The following is a 27,437-nucleotide window of genomic DNA, read 5'->3' as shown; positions in this document are numbered from 1 at the left end:
TCAGCAGTGTAACACTGTATCATCAGCCCCAGTGTGTGTGTGTGTGTGTGTGTGTGTGTGTGCCTCAGATGTATTTTCATTCCTAACTCCTTTAACCTGTCTTGTGTAGCTGAAAATGCCTCTTTTCTCACCTCATCCGCTTTTGTCTCATATTGAAATCCAATTTCCACTTGCCATTGTAGAACTATCTACCTGTAGTTGTCCTACCACTTTAAGGTCCTCCCAATTGTATGTCAACTGAACTTGTCTTTCTCTGCAAAACTGTTCCTTTTGGTATAATACGGGCAGTGATCGTAATCTCAACATGCCTCCTTAGATTCTTCCTTGAACGACCGGGTTCTTTTTCTTATTTTGGGTCATACCTGGCTGTGCTCAGGAATCACTCCTGGAGGGGGGGGGGCTCCAGAAACCAGATTGGGGGGGGGGGGCCGGGATCACGACCAGGTTCAGTGTTCCTGCTGTGCCATCGCTCCGGCCTACCTGCATCTCATCGCTCTAGTGACTCGGGTCTAGTCCTTGAGTGAGTAGGTGCTTCGTTTTCCATTTGCATCGCACTTCGAGGAGAATAGACGCCCAGTGGGTGGGTGAAGGGCCCAGATGATGGGACGGAGCACCCACCCTGTTAGAAAGAAGGGGGGGAGACAGGGAGAGAGAGCACAGCGGTAGGGCAGGGCAGGACAGGGCCTTTGCCTCGCACAGGGCTGACCCAGGCCAGAAGGTGGTTCGAGTCCCGTCATCCCATAGGGTCGCCCCCCCCCCCCCGAGCCTGCCAGGAGTAGGCAGCCCCCAGCGCCAAAGCAGACCACCAGCAGCACAAGGTCTGACTCGCTGTCAAGGCGGGGTGGGCGATGCGCCCCTTCGGGTGCTCTCGCGGGCGACGGGTGCCGGCGTGGGCACGGCCGGTGGGGGGTGTGTGTGGGGCTGCGCCCCCGGCCTCGCTCCCACGCCGAGCCGAGCCGAGCCCGGGGCCCGGGAGGGCGGAGCTCGGCCGTCCGCCCCCCGAGGCCCCGCGGCAGAGTGGGCGCGGGCGGAGAACAAAGGCGCGGGGGCCGCGGCGGGCCGGGGAAGGGGAAGGGGCCGGCGCCGAGTGACGCCGCGCGGGGCCGGGCGGGGGGCGCGGCGGGAGGTGGGGCCGGGGCCGGGGCCGCGGTGCGCGCGGCGGGCGGGCGAGGCGAGGCGAGGCGGTGCGGTGCGGTGCGGGGCCGGGCCGGGGCCGGGGCGGGGGCCGGCGGGCCGGGGGTCGGGTCGGCCGCAGCCGGGCGGGCGGGCGGGCTAGGTGGGAGGGGGCGGGGTCGGCGGGGGTCGGCGGGGCCGGCGCCGAGGGGAGCCGCGGGGGCTGAGCGGCGCGGGGGCGCGGGCGGCGGGCCGGGCGGGCGGGCGGGCGGGCGCGGGGCATGGCGGTGGCGGCGGCGCTGGCGCTGGCGCTGGCGGGGCGCGGGGCGCGCGGGGGCCGGGGCCGGGCGGCGGCGGCGGCGGCGGCGGGCGGGCGGGCGGAGGGGGCGGGGCCGGGGCCGGGGCCGAGCCCGGGGCGGCGGGGAGCGGCCCGCGCGGCGGTGGCGGCGGCGGCGGCGGCGGCGGCGGCCGGGCCGAGGCGGCGGCGGTGGCGGCGGCGCAGGCGGCGCGGGGCGCTCGGGCTGATGGCGGCGGCGGCGGCGGCGGCCGGACCCGCGCTCGGACCGGGACCCGGACCCGGACCGGGACCCGGACCCGGGGCGGCGCCGTCCCCGCGCCCGTGCGACAGCGACCCGGCCACCCCCGGAGCGGCGTCCCCGAAGGTGAGCCTGGCGGCGGCGAGGGCCGACTTCCCGGAAGAGCCCGGGGGACCCCGGGGGACAGACTGGGACGGGCCCGGGGGGACCGGAGAGGCGAGAGAGAGGCGAGGGGAGGCGAGGGCGCTGCCTGCCGGGACCCGCAGGGGAGGACAAGGGGCCCCCGGGAGGGACCAGGACCCCGCGGCCGAGCAGGCAGGCGGACGTGACCGGGCCGGGGCGGCCGGGCCTGCGGGGGACCGTCGCCACGCGGCCGGCCCCAGCCCCAGACGGCCGCCTCTGGGCCACATCTGGGACCCTCCCGGGGAACAGGCCAAGTCTGCGCACCCCCGCGAGAAATGAGACAATTGGGGAGCCGAATGGCGAAGTTATTGCTAGGGACGAACGTACCCCACTCGATTGAACGCTCCTCCACAACTGAAGCGTTGACCTCTATTTTCCTGGGGTAGAATCTGAGGAAACTAGATCTAAAGATGGGGCTGCTTGACACAGAATCACGTTGACTAGCTTTGGGTATTGGATTATTTGTGAGGCCACTCTTAGTGCAGCCACGGATTAACTTAAACAGTCCTTGGCAGTAGCTGTCATCAAGCCTTGGCTACTTGTGTCGGTAATAGTTTCTAACATTTTTCACTTCCTTCACGTCTTTACTAGTCTGTCCAATTTAAAAACCATCTTTGTATCATAGTTACATAATGGATAATGGGACTTTAAGAAAACAAAAAAGAATCTTTCTGGCCAAGGAAGGGTGCTCTGTGTTACTGTATATTTTAATAACTTACTAGAACACATTTGAATAGCACACAGAGTATTTGTGATGAAGAAAAAGATGGCAGAATTTGGTAACTTATTCGAAACCTTATATGATTTGATTATTCTGTGACAAGAATATAAGTAAAATAGCCAATTCGAGTAGTCCTGTGTACAAACTATAAATGAGCCTACCCATGATTCACTCATTTTTCTTAGTCGGGATAGGAAAGTTTGGTATATTTGTTTTTTCTTGTTTTGTTTGTTTATTTGGTGGTGCTGGGAATAAAATGGCAGGTCTCACACATACAAGGCAAGTACTCTACCACTGACTTACTTCTCTGGCCCAAAAGGTCTGCTTTCAATGATTACAGCAACTTAAATACATTATTTTTAAGCAGCAGGCATTTTCATCTTAGTGAGAAATCTAATGTAGGTTTCATTTACAGATTAAATGTTGTAGATAAAATATTTACAGGCAAAATTTTGCCTAAAATATTCTTTGGTTCTTTTGAAGACAAATATTTTTACAACCTCCACACCCACTCCCCCACCCCCGCCCAGGTCTTTCTCAGGCCAAATTTTTGGTCCCTTTTAAATTATAACTTAAAAGCTGACATTTGTAAAACTAGTTGTTTTTAATCATATCCAAAATAAAACTTTCTCTTTGTTTTTGTTTTTTGGGTCACACCCGGCGGTGCTCAGGGGTTACTTCTGGCTCTGTGCTCAGAAATCGCTCCTGGCAGGCTAGGGGACCACATGGGACCACAGGATTTGAACCACCGACCTTCTGCATGCAAGGCAAACGCTTTACCTCCATGCTATCTCTCTGGCTCTCCAAATAAAACTTTGAATAATTTGACCTATTTGGAAATTTTGGGAAGCTCTCATTTGTTTTTTTTTTTTCCTTGTTCTTTCTTAGTTTTTATTTTTATTTTTTATCTTTTAAATGTATAGGATGATAATGAAGATAATTCAAATGATGGGACCCAACCATCCAAAAGAAGGCGAATGGGCTCAGGCGATAGCTCTAGGAGTTGTGAAACTTCAAGTCAAGATCTTGGGTACTATGATGTTTTTATTGACTGCTTGATGATAATGTTATTTCTGATGGTCTGTCTCTTTGCTTGCTTCCTCTCCTCCTACCCAACAGCCCTGGCACAAGAAGTTATTAAAAATTAGAGAATTTGGGCCCGGAGAGATAGCACAGTGGTGTTTGCCTTGCAAGCAGCCAATCCAGGGACACCCCCCCCCCCCCCCCCCCCCCGCCTGACAGGAACTATTTCTGAGCAGACAGCCAGGAGTAACCCCTGAGTACCGCTGGGTGTGGCCCAAAAACAAAAAAAATAAATAAATAAAAATTAGAGAATTTTTGTTGTGTTTTACTTAGTGATTGTATTGTTGATTTTTACTAGTTTAAAACGTTTATTCTATTGTGCAGCCTTTGCCATCAACTATTTCCAAAATACTATGCTATTTAGCAAATAAGAATTTGTCCTTTGGACCTGTTTGACATGGCTGACCCAGGGTCAACCCCTGGCACCACTTATGGTCTCCTAAACCTTGCCAAGAATGATTAATCCCTGAGGACAGAGTCAGGAGGAGTAACCTCTTAGCTCTGTCTGTTGCCCCCCAAAAAACCTCCAAAAAAAACAAAAAAGAATTTTCCTTACTTTAAACTCCTGACTTTTTATTACTTTCTGTCATGAATATGCCAGGAATTGAACCCAGGGCCGTTCTGGGCAGCCGTGTGTTAGGCAAATGCCCTACCGCTGTGCATTGCTGCAGCCCCATGATTTTCTTTCTTTTTAAACTGGCTTATGCTCCACTTTATGCTAGTACCGATTTTTTTTTATCTACACATTTGTGGTGGACATGGAGTGGGGAAGTGGGAGAAGTGTTCTACCTTTTGGTTGTTGTATTTCTTTTTTGAGCATGGGTTAACAAATATCTGTTCAGAACTGTAATGACTGTAATTGCTGAATCACATGATGATCTGATGGCTAATTTTTGAAGAATAATTGAACTTTACACCATATTATATCCAATGATGCAGATTTTATCTTTTAATCTTTTGAAAAATCTATTTTCCACTGAAAGATGTTACTTTAAAATGTGCAAAATAGTCTTTAATTGTAATTTTGATTTGAATTTCTATAAAAATATAAAAAAATATAAAAATATAATGTCTTTACCTACTTACTGGCCATTTTGTTGAAGTCCAGCTTATTATTTTAGTAGTTGTTGCTCAGGATCCATTGTTAATTTAATGAACATTTACCCCTATATTTTCCTTTTGTTTTTTTGGGCCCATTCAGCTATGTTCAAGGCTTACTCTTCATCTGCTCTCAGGATTCACTCCTGACTATGCTTGGGGGGACCATTTGGTTTTGGGGAATGAACCTAGATCAATTTATTTGCATGTAAGGCAAAATGCATTCTGTCTGTTCTACTCCTTTATTTATTTATTTATTTATTTATTTATTTATTTATTTATTTATTTATTAGTTTTGGGGTTACACCAAGTAGTCCTCAAGGGTTACTTCTGGCTCTGCACTCAGAAATCGCTCCTGGCAGGCTGGGGGTATGCCAGAAATCGAAACAGGTCCCTCCTGGGTTGACCCCAGGCAAGGCAAATGCCCTACCACTGTGCTATTTCTTCGGCCCCTCCACTCCTTTTTTTGGGGTATATTTTTGGCCACACCCAGTGACACTCAGGGGTTACTCCTGGCTATGCGCTCAGAAATTGCTCCTGGCTTGGGGGACCACATGGGATGCCAGGGGAATCGAATCGTGGTTCATCCTAGACTAGTATGTGCAAGGCAGACGCCTTACCGCTTGCGCTACCACTCCAGCCCCATCCACTCCTATATTTTAAGAATTTTCCAGTTTTAGTTTCTTATTTAGGTTATTGATTCATTTTTGAATTGTATGAGATATCAAATAAGCATCCCGATACATATTGTTTCATGGGGTATCCAGCTTCTCAGTACCATTTTGAAAATCGTTTCTTTTTATAATTGGACAGATGCAAAAAGTAATGTCAGTCCTACTTCACTTGTTCATGGATGAAATTTAGTGGTTGAAATTAGCCAGGTCTAGAAATTCATGCTCTGTTGTGCAGGATTGGGATTAATCTGCATTATTCTGCATGGTACTGTACCATCAATATTTTGGTCCATTCTTTGCTTCTGGTTTTATGGGGTCTTTGAGAATAGTTCATATTCAGGGTTTTAATTTTTTTTTTGCTTTTATTTTTTGGGCCACACCTGCCAATTTTCAAGGGTCCTAGGGTTACACTCTTATCAGGCTCAGAGGACCATATGGACTGCCAAGGTTCAAACCTACATTGTCTATGTGCAAGGCAAGAAGCACCCTATCTGCTGTACTATCTTTCCAACCTCTCATTTTCATAGTATTTCATTTCTAGAATTCTGTTTTCTCAGCAGTTTGTAATTCCTGAAAAGCAGATGAGACACAAGTTGATTACTTTTGATTGAATGAAATTGTGCTCTTTTTTTTTTTGTTTTTGTTTTTTTGTTTTTGGGCCACACCCGGAGTTGCTCAGGATTTACTCCTGGCTGTCTGCTCAGAAATAGCTCCTGGCAGGCACGGGGGACCATATGGGACACCGGGATTCGAACCAACCACCTTTGGTCCTGGATCGGCTGCTTGCAAGGCAAACGCCTCTGTGCTATCTCTCCGGGCCTGAAATTGTGCTCTTTTATATTCCAGATGGTTCTCCACATACCTGTTTTGTAATTTTCTTTGATATATTTAGAATCACAAGAACTTTGTTGTGTAACGTCAAAGACAGAATTCAAATAATTGAAATAGCCTTTCAAAGTCCTTAAAAACCCTAGAACTAAATCTTTAAAAATGATTAGGCTTACTAAAAGCCACATTTAAGGCATAATGTATATTTCTGTGTTTAGCTTTAGCTACTATCCAGCAGAAAATTTGATAGAATACAAATGGCCACCTGATGAAACAGGAGAATACTATATGCTTCAAGAGCAAGTCAGTGAATATTTGGGTGTGACCTCCTTTAAACGAAAATATCCAGGTATTCAGTCTATATATATAACACACTAAAATTGACTTTTAATGTTGATTTTTTAATATTGGTATCAACTTTGGAATATTTGAATGTGAGTTACTTCCAATATATTTTATTGTCCTTTGTTGGCTAACTTTACATTCCTGTTATTAGTCTCTGTACTATCTGTTTATTCTTTTTTTTTTTTTTTTTTTTTTTTTTGTTTTTTGGGCCACACCCAATGACGCTCAGGGGTTACTCCTGGCTATGTGCTCAGAAGTCACTCCTGGCTTGGGGAGCCATATGGGACGATTGGGAATCGAACAATGATCCGTCCTAGTTAGCATGTGCAAGGCAAATGCCTTACCTCTGTGCCACCACTCTGGCCCTTTCTGTTTATTCTTATGCCTTATTATAAAGTAGTAGAAAAAAAGGCAAAATAAGGACAGTGAATAAGAAACATTTTAATTTAATTTTACTGTTTTTTTTTTTTTTTTTTTTTTTTTTTTGAGCCACATCCAGTGGTACTCAGGACTTACACCTGTACCCTCAGGAATCTCTCCTGGAAGAATTTGGGGAATCATAGGAGGTGTTGGGGGCTGAACCAGGGTTGTTACTGCCTATAAGGCAAGTGCCCCTACCCACTGTTCTCTCTCCAGCCCCAATAAGGAACATTCTTAGAAAAAAGTGTTATCTATATGATCCAAGGTTTTCATTCTTGACCATAAGCCTATAGGTGTCTACTATGTAAGTTATATCATGATTGAGAAAGTTTGTTTTATCAAATATTTTAATAGTTATGTTACTTTGAATTATTCTGTTTTCATTTTATTTTAACTTTAATTATAATTTATAGTATCTTTTATTATCTCTTACATGGAAATATACATGAAGGACTTATTAAAATTCATGAATATTGTAATTTTTAAAGTTTATATAAACTTAATGTTTTTTGTGAAGATTATTTTTTACTTCTATTTGTGGGGATAGCCATGGTTTATTCCTATCTCTGTGCTCAGGGACAAGATCAAACCTAGAGTGGCTGCATGCAAGGCAAGCTCCCTACTCTGGACTAGAACTCACCTTCTCCATGAAGATTTTTCTGTACAGGGTCTTTCTGTGCAATTAATCCCTGAATCCATTTCATAATTCATTATTTTGACTGCTGCTCTGTCCAAGTAGTATGAAAATATGATTATCTTTATTCACTTTCATTTTGGGACCTAAGAATTTAATGTGTCAAATAAATGAATTCATCTAATAAAAACTTTTTAGTGTTTCAAAGCTTAATGAATACTTAGTGTTCCACTCTTTTTTAATAGTCTTCTGTCTTTATTTTGTTTGGAGATTTAGAGCGACGAGATTTGTCTCACAAAGAGAAACTCTATCTGAGAGAACTAAATGTCATCACTGAGACTCAGTGCACTCTAGGTAATGGAAGCTTTTTGTGTGAATTTTGCAAATGAAACAACTGAATATTGGATTGCCTTTCCAAAAGTATTTTACACAGCTAGTAAAATTACTCAAATGTTTCAGTTACTCAAATGTTAATATATATCATTGTTGGATGTTAAAATACAAAGAAGTATGGCATTCAAATGTTGATCATGGGGCCGGAGAGATAGCATGGAGGTAAGGCGTTTGCCTTGCATGCAGAAGGTCATTGTTTTGAATCCCGGCATCCCATATGTTCCTCTGAGCCTGCCAGGAGCGATTTCTGAGCATAGAGCCAGGAGTAACCCCTGAGTTCTGCCTGGTGTGATCAAAAAAAAAAAAATGTTGATCTTGTCTATTCAAGGCAAATTTTACTAATTTCTAATTATTGAGTACCTCTGTGCTTTGTTTGTAATTTTCCTTTTGTTAAATTTGTAATGCACAGGCTGGTCTGATGGCAGTGGTTTATCAGAACTTATTAACATTTGACTGGCTTAAAAATTATTTTTAAGGCACACATGACTTTTTAATACAAGACTAGAATTTGGCAGTTTGCATATCGGATGCAGTGAGTTTTAGAACAGGCCTAGATGAGGTTGGGGAGCTAAAGGTTGGCTCAAAGGAAGCTGGGTTCTGTTCCTAGCACTAGAACTCCAGTGGGTGTGGCCTGAAAACTTAAACTCGAAAGAAAGAAAAGGTGTGAGCTCTGCAGGCTCATTGGTGCTTTCTTTTGGTGATATTTGCATAGATTGTTTCAGTGTATGGAATTCTAAGACTAAGATCTTCAGTATATTGAAAAATGTTATTTTAATAAAAATTTTAGTTGTTAGTAGTATCGTGTTTATAATTTTTTTTTATTTTTTTCTTTTTTTTTTTTTTTTTTTTTTTTTTTTGTGTTTTTTTTTGTGTTAATTATTTCTAATGCTTCTGTGTTTGTGGAATATAGAATGTAAACAAAAATTGGTTTAAATAGATATTTGGATGAGTCTGGAGCAATAATATAATGGATAAGTGTTTGCCTTGTATGTACCTGACCTGGGTTTGATCCCTGTCACCCTATATGGTCCTCAAACTCACCAGAAGTGATCCCTGAAGGCAGTGCCAGTAATAATCTTGACTACTGACAGGTGTTTTCTAAAAACCAAAAATAAAATTTTTTTTGTGTAACTTTTTGATTTTTCTTATGAAAAATATATCTTTGCATTTCTCAAGGGACCTAAAGTCATTTCCCATGGTCCTCAGCCCGGTGCTCTGTAGGAGCAGCAGTACTAAGTTGTGGTGCAAAGGGTGCTGTGGAATGCTGGGAGTGGAGCTATGATGTCTGCATGTAGGAATCTACTCCAGGGCATTCCCTGACTCTAGTTTTTTGTTTTGTTTTGTTTTTGGGTCACACCCAGTGGTGTTGTGCTCAGAAATCACTCCTAGCAGGCACAGGGGACCATATGGGATGCCGGGATTTGAACCACCGTTTGTCATGGATCAGCTGCAATCAAGGCAAACACCCTACCGCTGTACTATCTCTCCAGCCCCAGAAAATCTTTTAAATGTAGAATAAGCTTGAGAAAAAGCAAAATTTGAAAAATAGTTTTGTTTTAAAGGAACTTTTATACCTCTTTTTTTTCTGTCTAAATTAGGTTTAACAGCATTACGCAGTGATGAAGTGATTGATTTAATGATAAAAGAATATCCAGCCAAACATGCTGAATATTCCGTTATTCTACAAGAAAAAGAACGTCAGCGAATTACAGATCATTATAAAGAGTATTCTGTAAGTGATCAAGATTACTGGTATCTTGTTTGGTTTTGGGAGAATGACATTATATGAAGTTTGGATTTCCAACTGTTATATTTTTATTTTAGCAAATGCAACAACAGAATACTCAGAAAGTTGAAGCCAGCAAAGTGCCTGAGTACATTAAGAAAGCGGCCAAAAAGGCAGCTGAATTTAATAGCAACTTAAACCGGGAACGTATGGAAGAGAGAAGAGCTTACTTTGACTTACAGACACATGTAGGTTTGCTTAAATTTATTAAACCTTTATCTCAGCATTTTGCTTATGAAGGAATTCTCACCATGCCATTGTCATTACTACTCCTGCTACTGCTACTTTTCTGTTTTGTTTTGGGGCCATACCCAGCAGTTCTCAAGACTTACTCCTGGTTGGGCCAGAGCGGTGACACAAGCCGTAAGGCGTCTGCCTTGCTCACGCTAGCCTAGATGGACCACGGTTCGATCCCCCAGCGTCCCATATGGTCCCCCAAGCCAGGAGCGATTTCTGAACGCCTAGCCATGAGTAACCCTTGAGTGTCACCAGGTGTGGCCCCCCCAAAAACCAACAACAACAACAGCAACAAAAATTGCTTCTGGTGGGACTTGGGGGCTCTTACGTACAGCCTGATATAAAACCTGGGTCTGCTGCATACAAGGCAAGCGCTTACTCATTGTACTCTCTATCACTCTGGCCTAATTTCTTTTGTGTGTTTGTTAGTAGTTTTCTTCCTAAGACTTTAAATCATTTCTAATTTGGAAACATTTTATTTTTTATGTAGTTACTGTGAAAATACCAAGTTATTCATGCTTGGGGTTCAGGCATACAGTGTTTCAGCATCAGTCTCCTCACCAGTGTTCCTTCCTCTACTTGCTTCCCACCTAATCTGCTTCTACAAGAGCTTTTGGTTTTGTTTTTGGGGGCCATACACTGCAATGCTCAGAGGTTACTTCTAGCGCTGCACTCAGGAATGTCGCCTGGTGGTGCTCGGTGGGCCATATGAATGTTGGGAATTGAATTTCAGTGCACCTGCACAAGGCAACTGCAAGCTTTACCCTCTGTCCTGCTTTCTAGCCCGGAGGAACTGCTTTTATTTACTTTTTTTGTTTGTTTTTTGCTTTTAGACCACAACTGGTGGTGCTCCGGGGTTACTCCTGGTTCTATGCTCAGAAATTACTCCTAGTGGTGCTCAGGAGATCATATGGGATGCCGGGGATCTAACCTGGGCCAGCCATGTGCAAGGAAAACGCACTACCTGCTGTGATATCGCTCTGCCCCCCTGCTTTTGTTTCTTAAATATAAATTTTTGCCCTGGGTTTTCAGTACTGTTGCTGGGATAGGTTTCATACATAACACTTTACCAAATTTCAGCACTACCATCTCCTCTGATTGCATGTTTCCTCCCACCGTAAGCATTTTCATTTCTGCCCCACCCCTGAACACCATCCTATCCTTCTGCCCCCTCAAGGGGCTTGTTTCTTACTGAGTACTAGTTTTCATGTGATGAACCATTCTTTTTTTTTCTTTTTTTTCGTTTTTTTTTTTTTTTTTGGATCACACTCGGCAGCACTCAGGGGTTATTCCTAGCTATGCACTCAGAAATGCTCCTGGCAGGCACGGAGGACCATCTGGGATGCTGGGATTTGAACCACGGTTCGTCCTGGATCAGCTGTATGCAAGGCAAATGCCCTGCTGCTGTGCTGTCTCTCTGGCCCCTGATGACCCATTCTTTTTTTTTTTTTTTTTTGGTTTTTGGGTCATACCCGGCAGTGCTCAGGGGTTACTCCTGGCTGTCTGCTCAGAAATAGCTCCTGGCAGGCACGGGGGACCTTATGGGACTCCGGGATTCGAACCAACCACCTTAGGTTCTGGATCAGCTCTTGCAAGATAAGCACTGCTGTGCTATCTCTCCGGGCCCTGATGACCCATTCTTAATGATGCACCTAATGCACTTTATCTGTGCATTCTTTGGCTCAGTGGTGGGCAATCAAGTGAGTGAGATTGACAGCTCCAGATTGTGCCTGCCCTGGGTTTCAGACTTGTCAGCAGTTCCCAGAGCAATTTACTTACTGCTCACTGGAACTTATGAGGTGGTCACTCTAGAACCACCTCCTTTTCCTATGTGATGAAGTTGAATGTGAACGTTGTAGAGGCTGTCCAGATCACCATCCCTGAAGTTTTGCATGTCGGAGGTCTTGGTTTTATTTGCGCCACCACATTGCTCTTCTGAGCACCAGGTGTGGCTTCCAAACAAAAAAAGCAGAACTAAAGAAATGAATACAGTAGTACAAAGCTAGACAAAATTCCCCTATCATTGCTGATGTGTGAGATGTCCTGTACGCCCACAATCTCAAACTTTAAACTTTTTACATAATTTTGGGGCAATGACTATTGCAGTAGAGAATAAGATGGTGCTTTTTTTTTGGTGGTGGGGGGGGAGCGGGAATAAAGTCCTAATTTATAGACTGGAGTTAGTTTTGTATTTCTCTTCATGTTATTCCAGGTCATCCAGGTGCCTCAAGGGAAGTACAAAATTTTACCAACAGAGCGAACCAAGGTCAGTTCTTACCCAGTGGCCCTCATCCCCGGACAGTTCCAGGAATATTATAAAAGGTATTACTACAAGAGGCAATAGTTTGACTGAGCTCTTGGTGAGGGGCTTCAGAGCCTGTGTACTTGCCTCCCTCAGGGGAGGGAGTATCTCTATAGTATCCCCTTAGGATTTTGAATGGGTTTGTGTCAGAGGTGAAGAATGTCTTCTAAGTAAAATATAGACATCAGATGAAACCTGAGTTGTCCTTCTCTGCCACCACCTGGGATCTCTTGGAAGCCTGCTAGAAGTGGGGAACCTTGGCATAGCCCTACTTACTTGGTAGAGCCTGTGTTTTCACAGGTTAATGTGCAGAGGTTCAAGTTTGGAATCAAGATGCAGAATGCTACAGGGGGGCTGCAGGAGTCATGTCAGCACCCTGGCCTTGTCTGCTGCCTCTACTGTGTGTAGCAGGAAGGATACTTATTTGTTACTTCCTTACTCAGACTTTACCCAGAGCAGAGTTAAAGTGTTATTTTGATGTGGCCACAGTGGTGGCACAAGTGGTAGGGCATTTACCTTGCACATGCTAGCCTAGGACGGACCATGGTTTGATCTCCTGGCATCCAATATGGCCCCCCGGGCCAGGAAGGTGGCGCTAGAGGTAAGGTGTCTGCCTTACAAGCGCTAGCCAAGGAACGGACCGCGGTTCGATCCCCCCGGCGTCCCATATGGTCCCCCCAAGCCAGGGGCGATTTCTGAGCTCATAGCCAGGAGTAACCCCTGAGCGTCAAACGGGTGTGGCCCAAAAACAAAAAACAAAACAAAACAAAACAATATGGCCCCCCAAGCCAGGAGCAATTTCTGAGCGCATAGCCTGGAGAAACCCCTGAGCATCACTGGGTGTGGCCCAAAAAGCAAAAAAAAAAAAAAAATGTAAAGTGTTATTTTGTTTCAAAATCTTTTTTTTGTTTCTTTAAAACTGTGTGGGGGAATAATAATTGCCTTATACTATTCTCTAGACTCTGTTTACCAAACTTTCTCTGACTGTGGACCACTCCAACCTGTTTCCTTTCTTTGGTTCTCTTGTCCTGCTGGCTGACTTCCTAGTCTTGTGCTGGGACCCCTCTGAAGCCCCTTTGGAAAATCCTTGAAGTTGAGTCTGGCTGAATTAGGGAATAGCACTTAAGATAGGCTATAGAATTATAACCACTTTAAAGTCAAATGAAATCATGGCTCAGTAAGTATTTGTTGGCTCAGCAAATTAGAGTTATGAATGTGTGGCAGCCCCATGCTTGTTGGTGTGAGAAATTGTACAAAGTGCTGGTGGCAAAGAAGGAGGGGACTTCCTTGTGGTGGGGATGAGTGTGAGCATTGCCCTATGTTAAGAGCTTTCTGGCCCAGGGAAAGGGTTGCATAAGGGGTTTCTGGTGGGCCAGAGGACTGGTGTGCAGGTTTCACCCCTGGGAATTGATTCCCAGGTTTGATTCCCCAATATTATATGATTCTCTGAGTACCACCTGTTATGGCCCTCTAAAAGTTTTCAAATAAAATGTTGATTGGTTAAAAAGCATGCTTCACAAGTTTGGTTTAAAATAACTTGCTACCGAAAACTTGGCTTCTGATTTCCATCCTGTACCTTGCCCTGTGTGATTTGTCAGTCATGGGCCTGTCAGTTGTGTGAGGGACACCGTCATACGCACATAGTCTGAAGATGCACTCAGCATCAGTTCGTGGGAGATGAGCAGGCAACTGAGTTTGCCCATATTCTTCCACTGATATTCCTTCTTGTTTGGGTTTACCATATGTGAGAATTATATTTTCAATAATCAATAATCACTATCAAGTGCATATTTTACACTTTTAATCTAGTGAAAAGAAATGTCCAAGATTTTTATTACTTGCCCTACTTGATCACTCAAAGGAAAAATTCTTAATAGCTCTAATCATTTTCTTTCTTTTTTTCTTTAATTTTTTTTTTGTTTTTGTTTTTGGTTTTGGTTTTTGAGTCACATCCGGCGATGCTCAGGGGTTATTTCTGGCTATCTGCTCAGAAATAGCTCCTGGCAGGCACGGGGGACCATATTGGATGCCGGGATTTGAACCAACCACCTTAGGTCCTGGATCGACTGCTTGCAAGGCAAATGCCACTGTGCTATCTCTCCGGCCCCCTTTTTTTCTTTAATATAAATCTTTGTTGGGGGGGAAAAATCTTTGTTTGTGGGGCCAGTGAGGTGGCACTAGAGGTTAGGTGTCTGCCTTGCAAGCGCTAGCGTAGGACAAACCGCGGTTCGATCCCCCGTGTCCCATATGGTCCCCCCACGCCAGGGGCGATTTCTGAGCGCATAGCCAGGAGTAACCCCTGAGTGTCAAATGGGTGTGGCCCAAAAACCAAAAAAAAAAAAAAAAAAAAAAAAAGAAATTGCTCCTGGCAGGCTTGGAGGACCATATGGGATGCTGGGATTCGAACCCCCATCCTTCTCAATGCAAGGCAAACACCCTACCTCCATGCTATCTCCCCCCAATATAAAATATTTTATTTATTTTTTTTGTTTTTTGGGTCACACCCGGCTATGCTCAGGGGTTACTCCTGGCTCTATGCTCAGAAATCGCTCCTGGCAGGTTCAGGGGACCATATGGGATGCCAGGATTCGAACCACAACCTTCTGCATGCAAGGCAAATGCCAAACCTCCATGCTATCTCTCTGGCCCCATAAAATCTTTATTTAAGCATCATGATTACAAGCATGATGAGTAGTTGGGTTTCAGTCATAAACAGAACACCCCTCTTCACCAGTGCAACATTCCCACCACCAGTACCACCCCCCCTCCTTCCCAACCCTTGCCTTGTATTCCAGACAGTCATTCTACTTCTCTCACTCATTAATATTGTCATGATAGTTGTTAGTGTAGTTATTTCCCTAACTGCACTCACCACTCTTTGTGGTGAGCTTCATATTGTGAGCTGGTCCTTCTGGTCCTCATCTCTATTGTCTCTGGGCATTATTACAATAATGTCCTTAATTTTTCTTAAAATCCATAGATGAGTGAGACTATTCTATATCTTATCTTTCTTTCTCTGACTTATTTCACTCAGGATAATACATTCCATGTGCATCCACGTACAGGAAAATTTCATGACTTCATCTCCTGACAGCTGCATAATATTCCATTGTGTATATGTACCACAGTTTCTTTAGCCATTCATCTGTTGAAGGGCATCTTGGTTGTTTCCAGAGTCTGGCTATTGTAAAAGCACTGCAATAAATATAGGTGTGAGGAAGGGATTTTTGAATAAGTATTTTTGTGTTCCTAGGGGCTATTCCTAGGAGTGGTATAGCTGGATCATATGAGAGCTCAATTTCCAGTTTTTTGAGGAATCTCCATGTTTTTTTCCATGAAGGCTAGACTAGACATTACCACCAGCAGTGAATAGGAGTTCCTTTCTCTCCACATCCCTGCCAGCACTGATTGTTCTTGTTCTTTATGATGTATGTCAGTCTTTGTGGTGTGAGATGGCACCTCATTGTTGTTTTGATTTGCATCTCCCTGATGATTAGTGATGTGGAACATTTTTTCATGTATTCTTTGGCCATTTGTATTTCTTATTTGAGGAAGTGTCTGTTCATTTCTTCTCCCCATTTTTTCTTCCTATTTTCTGATGGGGTTAGATGTTTTTTCTTGTTAAGTTCTGTTAGTACATTGTATATTTTTGATGTTAGCCCTTTATCTGATGGGTAATGATGGGTATTGGGTGAATAGTTTCTCCCATTCTGTGGATGGCCTTTGTATCCTAGGCACTATTTCCTTTAAGGTGCAGAAGCTTCTCAACTTAATATAGTTCTATCTGTTTTTCTCTGTTTCCACTTGTTTGGAGACTGCTGTTTTCTCCTTGAAGATGCCTTTAGTCTCTATGTCATGGAGTCCTTTACCTACGTGTTGTTCTATATACCTTATGGTTTCAGGCCTGATATCAAGGTCTTTGATCCATTTGGATTTGACCTTTGTTCATGGTGTTAGCTGGGAGTCTGAGTTCGCTTTTTTGCAAGTGGCTAGCCAGTTGTGCCAATCCACTTGTTGAAGAGGTTTTCCTTGCTCCATTTTGGATTTCTTGCCCCTTTACCAAAGATTAGTTGATTGTATGTCTGGGGAACATTCTCTGACTACTCAAGTCTATTCTACTGATCTGAGGATCTGTCTTTATTCCAATACTATGCTGTTTTAATAAAGTAATGCCTCCATATGCCTTTTCTCAAGGATTGCTTTAGCTATTCGCGGAGCTCTGATCATTTTCAAAGGTGAAGTGAATGGAGAGGGTAAAGGCTCTCTTTCTAGCTCAAAATTTAGGTAATTCATATTAGTACTAAAAGAAAATTAATGCCACCTCTTTGAAATGTAGGTATTCTCCAGATGAACTGCGGTATTTGCCATTAAACACTGCACTTTATGAGCCCCCCCTGGACCCTGAGCTCCCAGCTCTAGACAGTGATGGTGACTCAGATGATGCAGAGGATGGTCGGAGTGACGAGAAACGGAAGAATAAAGGCACTTCGGTAAGAATGTTTGTCTTTGTAGAAACTGCCTACTTTACATTTGGTGTTTTGCTAATTGTTTGCTGGAATTTGAGAGTGAACTATCTTTTCAAAAGGATAGTTGATGTAATTTCCAGATGCTTTTATCAAGAAAAGCTATTTCTGTGTGCACTGGCATAGACAAGCTATATATGACTATGGTAAATATTATTATTACTATGTAATTTTGGGGGTCACATCCAGCAGTGCTTAGGGGTTGCTCCTGGCCCTGCTCTCAAGAATTATTACTGGCAGTGCTCTAAGGATCATATGGGATGCTGGGGGCTGAATCCAGGTCAGTGATGTGCAAAGCAAATGCTCTACCCACTCTGTTATGGCTCCAGCCTAGTAAATCATTTCTGTTTTTGTTTTGGGGCCATATCTGGCAGTACTCAGGGGTTCTGTGCTCAAAAATCACTCCTGGCAGGTTTGGAGACCCATATGAGATGCCTGGGTTGGCCACATGCAAGGCAAACAACCCATCTACTGTGTTATCGCTTTGGCCCTGGTATATCTTTCTTTTTAAAGCTGCCCCCTTGGTATTAGCAGTTACCTTATAGTCTGATACTTGGTGCTGGAAATAACTTTGTGGTTTTGTGTACATACTTTGTATGCTCAGAGATCTGAGTTTGATTGATCTCCCAGCCCTCCTCCCCACCCTCACAAGCCCCAATGAATGCTGGGTATCGCCTTGGTGGCTTTCACATTACCCTAGGATTGCTCTGGTTACCTGACCAATATTGTGGGCCTGGGTAACAATGCATCGCTGGACGCAAGCATAGAATCTTCTAGCTTGGTTAACCAAGGCTTGCTGGAGCGGCCCTGGGCTCCCTGAGCACTGCCTTCCCCTCAAAAAATTATAGGTTCCTATTAGGAAGATGTAGTTCACTCTGTGCACTATTAGCTTTCATTTTCTTTGAGCACTGTGTATTAAGTAAATGGCTATTTAAAAACTGTTCACTCGGGCTGGGGAGAAAGTTCAGAGGGCCGGAGAGTGTGTGCCCTGGGGTTGACTCTTGACACTCTTGGGATGTCCCTGTACCTGAGCAGCACCTGGCCAGGTGTTAGAGGGAGGTCTCTTCCACCAGCACTGTTTGGGACTTCGGTATAAATGCATAAAAACTGTTCACTCTAAGCAATTGGGCCCGAGGCTCCTGAAATTGTGCCATTGTTGAACGGCTATAGCAGCTTTGTCAGCAGCAACTTCTGAAACATACTTGATGGTACATGAAACATCTTAAAAGAAGTTGCTCAAACAAAATGATGTCACTTTTCTTCCATCATACCAAAAGGGAGAGTTATGGTGAAGCAGTGATGAAGTGCTTTCCCACTGTATATGAAATTGTAATTTAATTCATCAGGAAGGCATTTTTTTTGTGTGGTATATACTAAGGTATTTAACCTCTAGGATTTGATTTGAAAATACACACAGTGTTTATGTCTAATCAGATGCTGGCAAAATTTAATAGAAAAAACTTGGTATATTAATATTGCTTATAGTGTGAGAAATATGTTCAGGTAGTGGGTAATAAAAATCTGCATGATAGAAATGCAGCTACTGCGATAAAATGGAAACATATATCTAAGTGTGCTCCAGTGTTTCATCTTAAAAAAGATGCGCATCTGTGTTGTTTTGATGGGTATGTGAGAGTGTAAGTCAGGGAATCCCTGGGTGTGTACATATACCTACAAGAAACCTGAGATGTAGATACGTTCCCTGTAGCAGTCTCAGCATGATTTCATCTGGGTGGTTGTGTAGATTCTAGCTTCTAACTGGATTGACTCCCATTTGGTATATAACTACTTATATACCAGTAGTTGTGTAAAAGTTTCACAGGCCAAAGGATCATGGGTTGAAAAGTTGAAGAAATCCTGATTTATGGGTCTGGGGGATAATAGAGTGAGCAGAGAGAGCGCTTGCCTTGTCGTGACCAGATTTGATCCCTGGCAGCACGCACCACGTCTGGGCTCTTGCACACCACCAGGGATGATCCTTGAGTGCAGAGCTAGGAATAAGCCCTAAGCACCAGTAGTGTTCCCCCAAACAAAACAAAAATCCTCATCTAGAGATTAAAGTTTGTCTTGCATGGAGCTGACCCTGGTCTGAATCCCAGCACTGCATATGATCCCCTAAGTGCTGCTAAGAGTAATAATCCCTGAGCACAGCCAGAGTAAGCCTTGAGTTTAGCTGGGTGTGACCCAGGCCACTCCCTTTCCTCCCTCAAAGAGAAAAAAAAAATTATAATATAGGTAACCAAGTATCATTTGTAACTTTCATAACATGAGCATATAATTTTTATTTTAGACCATTTTGATTAAAAAATGAATGCCAAACTTTGAATATGCAAAATATGTTACTATTGGCTAATATAACATGAAAACACGATTATTTAAAAGTTTATGTGTAAACTATTTTGTATGAAATAAGTATGCTCTTTTGCAAAATGGCAAAGTGATGTTGAAGCTGTATGGTGAAACCACTCCTGAAGGTATTGCTCATGGGGTTCAGGAGGCTGTTTCTTCGGCCAGAGAGGGCCCAAGTTGAATTGTAGCATGCAGTAACCCTGGAGTGCCACCAGGTGTCACACTTGTGGCCTTCTCATCCCATCCCAGGAGGACCAGGAATTACCTGGAGGATCAATCCCCTGGCTTCCAAGCCCTATTTTGGAGCTTCTCCCAGACCCCCATTAAAAGATATTGCTTATCTTGATACTGCGTATCTTAAAAGATACAGCCTAAATGGAATTAATGGTATGCTGTAGTGTCTTTATGAGAGGGATATATGTAGTTTTTTAGTTTTGGTGAGCTCCAAAAGGATGCTCAGGACTCTAACCCCTCCTGGTGATTCAGCCATTGGGGTATGGGGTCAGTATGAGGGCCTGAGGTTTTCCCAGTGTCCCTGGAGGTTGCTTGCAGGACACATGCTGGGATTAAACTGGGATCAAGCTGCATACAACATCTGTGCCTTAAAGCACTATACTGTCTCCTGGCCCATAGAGATATATATTTTTAATATAGATTAAAAATTATATATGTTTCTAATATGACTGTTTTAGTCTTAGCTAGAAAAATTATAGAGTTAAATTTTTATTTTTAAAGTGCTGCAACTTTAACATATTTGGGGGAATATTTTCTGTAGTTCTCAAAATTCAGATTCAAAATCTATATGAATGCCAAGGAATCTTTGTTTGTGCCTTTGAACTCCAGGACAGCTCCTCTGGCAATGTATCTGAGGGGGAAGCTCTTCCCGACAGCCAGGAGGAGCCTTTCCAGGGAAGACAGAGATCCAAGGACAGAACTGCTACTCCAAGAAAAGATGCTTCCAAACGTTCTGTACTGTCCAAATCAGTGCCTGGGTACAAGGTAGAAGAAAAAAGCCCCTGACTCAGCTTCCTTACTGACCAGCTCTCTCCCTGAAATAGCTCACCTTTGACTTTCAATTGGGGTGCTCTGCTCGCTGCACTCCAGTCTGTGCTCTGAGGTGCGCCCTGTCAGCTTCCTGCTTTTGGGCTCTGTTTTCCTGGTGGCTTTGCTGTTGCTTTTACTTTTGGCTCTGGGTTAGCTTCTGTTTTCTGTATATGCTCAATTTTAAAGAGGATCTTTTTTAATTTTGAAATACAATCAGGCAAGTATGGGTTTTAAAAATTACTTCATAGGCAGAATTTTATACTTCGTTTTCTCAAGATCATTATCCTATGTAACTATTACAGTAATTAGTGCAGGTAAATATGCTGAGTGTAATGGTGGATGTAATGTTAGACTGAGTTGCATTACGGCTTTAAAAGATCTTTTGCTCCATCTGCCAAATTCAACATGCGTTAGCATAGAAAATGATAAAAGCTACTCCTTCTATTGAGTTTGGTTTTTAGCTCTGCTTAATCTTGGCCAATAACCTGGATTATTCTAAGGATATAGATGTTATTGAACTATTTCATTCGAGTTAGACTTTTTGCCCTGGTTAATTTTCAAGTAAGGTAGTATTGTCAGCAATGTTTTCCTTTTCATTGTTTCTTTTTAATTGTCCTCTGGTTTTCTGAGGTTTCGGTAAGAGTCGAGCCACTTTGTTTATGTGAACTGGGGAATAGCATGCCAGGATTGCAGTTAGCTGCAGTTTTATGATTGGATTATCTTTAGTCCTGAGTGCATTAGAATGGGCTTTTTAAATTGTGGTTATGGAAGTGTTTTTGAAGACTTAGAGGGAGATGAGCAATTCTTACGGAGTGGAAATGTTCCCAAGTTGTGTATCAGAATAGAGGTTGTGCTAATCCAGAACAGGTTCATATGAGCTTCTAATTGACTCTCAAACAAACCTGAGAACTCCAATTTTTGCTGCCTTTCTTTTCCTATAGCAAAAAAGTAACTTTACAAATTAAGGTGTCTATATTTAATTAGAGAATGCCTTGATGGAATGAAGTTAAAAGTATATTCTCTGGGCTGAAGAGCTAGTACAGCAGGTAAGATGTCTGCCTTGCATGCAGCCAACCTGGATTCGATCCCTGGAATTACATACGGCTGAATTGGCCATAAGTGATACCTGAGTGGGGGTTCCAGTGTCAGCCCTGAGCACTGCCTAATGTCCCATTTCCCCCCAAAGAGTATTTTCTCAGTCAGTGGCAAGCAGGATTATTCTACCACGGTGGGCTCCTGAGGATGACTTCAAGAAGCTGCACCTTTATGATTTTAGACTCTTTTGGATCTCTCTATATGCACATTTACATACATATGATTTCTTTTAAGCTAAGGATTTAAATTCATGTTTACACATTGAACATAAATGAACCTCATAATATTAACTTCGGAGAGTTAGCCTGTGTGATACTGGTCTGATAAGAGTTTCCAGGGGGAGTAGTAGCAGCTCTGAGCACAGTGTCCTGTTGAAAATGTAGATCTTTCAGACAACACACCTAAGTTAATTACATGGGTTACAGAATACTAAAATGGATGTTATTTTTTGTTTTGTTTTTGGTCCACATTTGGCACCTGGCAATGCTCAGGATTTACTTCTGACTCTTACTTACTTACTTACTCTTACTTACTTCCTGCTCTGGGGAACATCTGAGATGCTAGGGATTGAACCTGGGTTGGCCATGTGCAAGGCAAGCACCTTACTATCTCTCCAGCATCCTGAAGTAGCTGTTTTAACAGAGACTGAAATTCAATAAATAATTCAATACTATCATTGGTTTAATATAGAACAAGTCATATAGATGAACTAAATTGATAGTACTCAAGAGAGTCTAATATGTAGGATATACTTCTTATTATAATCTGTGAACATTTTTAGTACCTAAAAATGTTTCAGGTATTTCAAAGTTTGGAACAAGTATCTAGACTTAGTATATTAATGTGAACAGGCTCATTAAGAGTTTACCTCTTTATGAAGTAAAAATATTATTAATAAACCAGATGTGCCTAAATATTGGGGTACTTCAAGCTGAAGGTCTTATATGAATATGTTTTAAAATGGGAGTTATGATAATGTATCTGAAGTCTTGCTTAAATAAGATTCACTAGTGCTTTCTCTTAATCTGTAGGACAGTGTTGCTTAGGTTACATTAACCTGAAATTAAAAGCATTATTGTTAGTTGGGATTCATGCCTGTGTCACAAGTATATAATTAAAATCTGTAATAGTCTTATGAAAGTTTCACTTTTGGTTGTTTTGAAGAATTTTATTTGAGCTATTTAGAGCTATTCAGATAAATATTTGACCATTCATGTAGTGGTGACACCTTGATGTTGTTGCAGTGATTAGAAGTGGACCTGGCTGATGTACTCTGACATAGGGTTCTGTCCTGTTAACCTTCAGGAAGTTCTACGCATTGTTTCCTTTCTCCTTCATCAACTCATTAGTACGCCGAGACTAGTTTCCCAAGCAGATGCTGGTGCTGAGTATGTGCAGTCAGCAGCCGGCTTTGACCAGTGTGTCTTCTTAGAGACCTCTCTGTGTGCTTGGATGAACAGTGGGATTTTTGGAGCTGCATCATCACCATAGAAAATGCTATGAAGCTCTGTCTTTTTCTCTCTCTTCTCCAACCCTCTCTCTTCCTCTTTTCCTGGAGATGAAGACTATTGGGTAAGAAAGATTTTACCTGGTTTAAAAAGAAAAAAACACTATTTTTAAGCTTAGATGTAAACGTAGAATTTTCTTGGTGGCCCTTTTTATCATAGGTGCTTAATGTATAATCTTAATGATTGTAGAACTTGAATTGCTCTAGTATATGAATGATTAGCTTTGTATTTTCTTTTTGACTTTTGTAAAGGGTCTCTTAGGAGTTCTCTTTAGAACTGAATATCGTGTGGTTACTTTCTTGACTTTAGTGAGAGATTTAGAGTGCTTAGTATTCCAGTATCTAACTTAAAACTGCAAGTGCTAAATAAATATATCTTTTACACTTAGCACAGGTACCATAATTAAGAGATAGTTCTTATTTTGGTGAATTGAGAGGTAGCTTCCTGCTGTATATTATGGCAGTGATAGATCTGATTATAATTGAACCAGAATTTTGGGTCATAGAAGTGCACTTCCTAGCTATTTTTATTTAGGTTATATATATATATATATATTTATTTAGGAACTATAACGAGAACCTAATGCTTAGAATATAGAGCAACAACAGGATTAACTACACTGCGAGACTTGAAACCCTGAGCATGTGACACTATCCTTTTGTTGGGGGAGCAGGGTACCAACTTCTAAATACAGGAGATGTAGAATAGTCAATGGTCAAGCTTTATATGTATGTTTTAACTTCCATGATATTTATTATTTTGTAGAGACATTTGTGATTGTTTAGAGTTATTGTTTTTATTATATTTATGTGTAAGGTTGACTTTTTTAAATAAATAAGCCAAAAATTATTTTTGAATGCCTCTGTCATCTTTTGCAAAGAAAGATAATTTTCAAAGTTAAAAATACATAGGTAAGAATTGTTTTGGCCCTATTTCAAGTTATGAAGGCAGTGAGACATTTCAAAGCTGGAGTACTAGATACATTAGGAATTTATTTAGACTTCTGTTTGGTGAGGTAACTCAGTAAAGGGAAGTAGATGAGTTTGCAGATGAATTTGATTGGGTTGGAGTGAATTAGAAGTATGCTATGTAAAATAATTTTATCCCAGTTCATATACCTACACATACACACACTTATACACTCTAGGCCACCATTTCATGTTTAATAATAATAAATTTAAATAATGAAAAATTTAATAATTGGTATATTATTTCAGCAGTAATAAACACCATTTCAATATGGCGCCTTCACCATATGATATTCAAATGTGTCATATTTCAGTAAAATTATTTCCCTCGTAATTTTAGGTTTAGTGAAACCATTTCTTTTCCTTTGTCCTTCTTTGGGAATTGCTAAGTATTTTTAAAGCCTACTGAAAAACCATCACTGGATTATACCTTTTTTTTTTTTGTTTTTGTTTTTGGGTCACACCCGGCAGTGCTCAGGGATTACTCCTGGCTCTATGCTCAGAAATCGCTCCTGGCAGGCTTAGGGGACCATATGGGATGCCGGGATTCAAACCACTGACCTTCTGCATGCAAGGCAAACACCTTACCTCCATGCTATCTCTCCGGCCCCATGGATTATATGTTTTTAATATGAAAAATGAATACTTGAAATAGAAGAATATCTGCAAATCTTAAGTGACTTTTTAGTAATTGCTTCTCTTTCATGTTTTGTACTTGATAGTATTTTTTCTCTAAGCACAAGCTCTTTTATTAGATATGTAAGAAAGAAAATCACACAGCTTGGTTTTCTACATTTATGCATGACAGTATATGCCTGACATTTGTCAATTATAAATGTTAAAATATTGATTTTCTAGGTTTTGTAATTCTATTATACAATACTGACATTTCATTTTTCAAACAAAATTTGTATATGTTAGTTGCTTACAACTCAGTCTTTTCTAGTAAGCTTAATTACATTGCTATGGTCATTTGATATTTGGTTTTAGTTTTCTTTTCCAGTTCATTAAAGATTTTATTATCTATATGGCATGTAGGATCGTGTTTGAGATCATGCCATTGACATTTTAAAATTAACCATAAGACTTGCGTTTGTATAAGATCAGTGTATGATGTAAACAGATTACCAAGTTATATCTTGTAAAGATCCCCATTAGCAACTTAACAAAAAGATAAGGCAGTATAGTAACAGAATTCCTTTTGAATCCATAATAAGTTCTTTTGGCATGATTTTATAGCCCTCTTCTACCCTTCCAGCCAAAGGTCATTCCAAATGCTATATGTGGAATTTGTCTGAAGGGTAAGGAGTCCAACAAGAAAGGCAAGGCTGAATCACTTATACACTGCTCCCAATGTGACAATAGTGGTAAGTACTGAAATGTCTTTTTAAAATATTAACCATCATATTTGTTGTTTCAAAAATAGAGGGTTTTTACTTGCCAACTAGAGTTGGAACTAAAGAATCATCAGACCCAGGGAAATTTATAAGGTGCTGGCAGTCTGTTGAGGAAGTGTTTTATTTCTGTATTTTTGAATCTTCATTTTATTTTCATTTTCCTTCGGTGATCAAACATAGCCACTTTCTTTGGGGAGTGTGGGTAATTGAGCCACACACAGTGGTGCTCAGGGATATCTCTCTTGGTGTGGACTTGGTGATGACTAAGTGATGCTGGAGACTGAACCTGAGTAGCCATGTATAAAGAAAGCATCCTACCTGCTGCACTATCTGGCCCATTATAGCCATTGTAGAGAATTCTTAAAGCAAACTGGCATTTTATTATGACATATTGTTAGAAACATTTGTGTGAAAACAGTACTAATATTGGTTCTGATTTAGGCCATCCTTCTTGCCTGGATATGACCATGGAGCTTGTTTCTATCATTAAGACCTACCCATGGCAATGCATGGAATGTAAAACTTGCATTATATGTGGACAACCCCACCATGAAGAAGAAATGATGTTCTGTGATGTGTGTGACAGAGGTTATCATACTTTTTGTGTGGGCCTTGGTGCTATTCCATCAGGTAAAGATTATAAAAAAGTAACAGTGATCTCTGAGTGAAGGGACTGTACCAACATTTAAGGCTGCAGAAATACCATGACATGGGACCAGAGCACAATACAGTACTCCTGAGCAGAGCCAGGAGTAACCCCTCAGCACCACTGGATATGGCCCAAAAACAAAACAACCAACAAACAAAAAATATAAAGCCCACCATAAGAGTGGGCCAGTAGATCTTCCTAAACTCTGATTACCCAAGATGTACCCATCTATACTAAAAGATAAATGAGTGTCTAGCCTGTTTTGGACGTAAAATCAATTCAGTGTAATGATAATGACATGTTGCCACTTTAATACCCAAATCAGCAAGTACCATGTTTAGGAGGCTTGGTTTTATTTTTATATACTTAACAGAATGACTTCTAGGCCTTTACAATCGTTAAACCAGATTTGAAAAAAAAAAAAAAACTGAGGCTGCGTGACAATTCCAGGTAACTTTAAAATGAACCTATAATTAAGAATCACAGTAATTGGACTAAAACTGTACACTTCTAATTGTGTAAATTTTAGGACTTGCATAGCTAACTAACACCGTATCGTATTCTGTAAACAGGGATCTCGAACATTTTCTGGGAAATCATTTGGAAGCTTAATAATTAAAGCTTGATAGTCATTCAGATCAAGTATAAGTAGTTTTCTCTCTTGCTAGCAAGGCCTGGTTAAGTTCTAAAGTGCTATCTATCCTCAGCATACATACTGGGACTTGAAGACACTCTTAGACATCGCTGCCAAGAAAAGGGCTGAAAATAAGCCACCTTCAGTAATAACTTTTATATAAGATTTGTTTCACCTTTTAAAGACTTTGCATTTCAGTAAGGTTGTAACCCAACATTTGAAAGGTCTGTGTGATAATGCTGCTCTTCCCGCACTCGCACGGATTTCACCTGGCAGTGAACACAGCAGCTGCCGCAAGGGACATGCACACACACCTGAAGTGGGAACCCATCTGTAGCCTTCCCACAGCTGATCCCTAGAGGCAATGTGTGTTACGGGATTGCTAAGGAACGAGAGCTATTCGTGGGTTTGACATTCGGTCCTGAAGGGTGAAATTCATTCTATAACAACAATTTTTTCCCTAGGTCGCTGGATATGTGACTGTTGTCAGCGAGCTCCCCCAACACCCAGGAAAGTGGGCAGAAGGGGGAAAACCAGCAAAGAGGGATAGCCTTTTGATCTCAATATTGCACTATGGATTTGAACGAAACATTTGGTGCCAATTTATTTACCACATTCTCATTTTTATGTCAGTCAATAAAGATTTTTGAAACGATGTGCTTTAAAAATCTGCAAGTTAATTCGTTTGCCTTACAAACTAGTGCTAATCTCGAAGTCAGTTTCAGGCAGAGTTTGTTTTAGGAATCTCTGTTGGTCCTTTGGCTCTGCAAAAACCCAGTAGAAAGAAAGAAGCACGAGGGAGGCAATTTCACTGGACGCAAGTGGTGGCCGCGAGTTTTTCCTCGTCCTCGTTGCCAAGACTTGGTTTGCAGCCCGAAGCCCAAGCCGTGCAGGCGGTCCCGGGCCAGAAGGGGCTG

At 42.2% G+C, this 27,437-nt stretch overlaps 1 protein-coding gene across 1 annotated transcript; it reads left to right on the top strand.

Moving 5' to 3' along the window:
* Positions 1-1,678: 1,678 nt before the first annotated feature.
* On the top strand, positions 1,679-27,173 carry PHF10 (PHD finger protein 10). The gene is made up of 12 exons (XM_049785186.1): positions 1,679-1,775; positions 3,477-3,583; positions 6,455-6,585; positions 7,906-7,989; positions 9,627-9,760; positions 9,853-10,002; positions 12,264-12,373; positions 16,690-16,843; positions 20,069-20,224; positions 25,099-25,207; positions 25,679-25,867; positions 26,985-27,173. The coding sequence occupies exons 2-12, from the start codon at positions 3,531-3,533 to the stop codon at positions 27,068-27,070; spliced, it is 1,356 nt and encodes a 451-aa protein (XP_049641143.1). The 5' UTR covers positions 1,679-1,775; positions 3,477-3,530; the 3' UTR covers positions 27,071-27,173.
* The last annotated feature ends 264 nt before the right edge of the window (positions 27,174-27,437 follow it).

This window comes from Suncus etruscus, chromosome 12, assembly GCF_024139225.1.
Source record: "Suncus etruscus isolate mSunEtr1 chromosome 12, mSunEtr1.pri.cur, whole genome shotgun sequence".
NCBI classification, from domain to species: domain Eukaryota; kingdom Metazoa; phylum Chordata; class Mammalia; order Eulipotyphla; family Soricidae; genus Suncus; species Suncus etruscus.
The sequence above is the reverse complement of the archived record's forward strand: the minus strand, read 5'-3'. Positions and strand labels throughout refer to the sequence as shown.

Bases quoted from the DNA above. Each gene is read 5' to 3' on its own strand.
- PHF10 (XM_049785186.1), top strand. From the start codon at position 3,531: ATGGGCTCAGGCGATAGCTCTAGGAGTTGTGAAACTTCAAGTCAAGAT. The intron at 6,586-7,905 runs GTATTCAGTCTA...TTTTGTTTGGAG, and splicing joins CTTTAAACGAAAATATCCAG to ATTTAGAGCGACGAGATTTG. The intron at 10,003-12,263 runs GTAGGTTTGCTT...ATGTTATTCCAG, and splicing joins ACTTTGACTTACAGACACAT to GTCATCCAGGTGCCTCAAGG.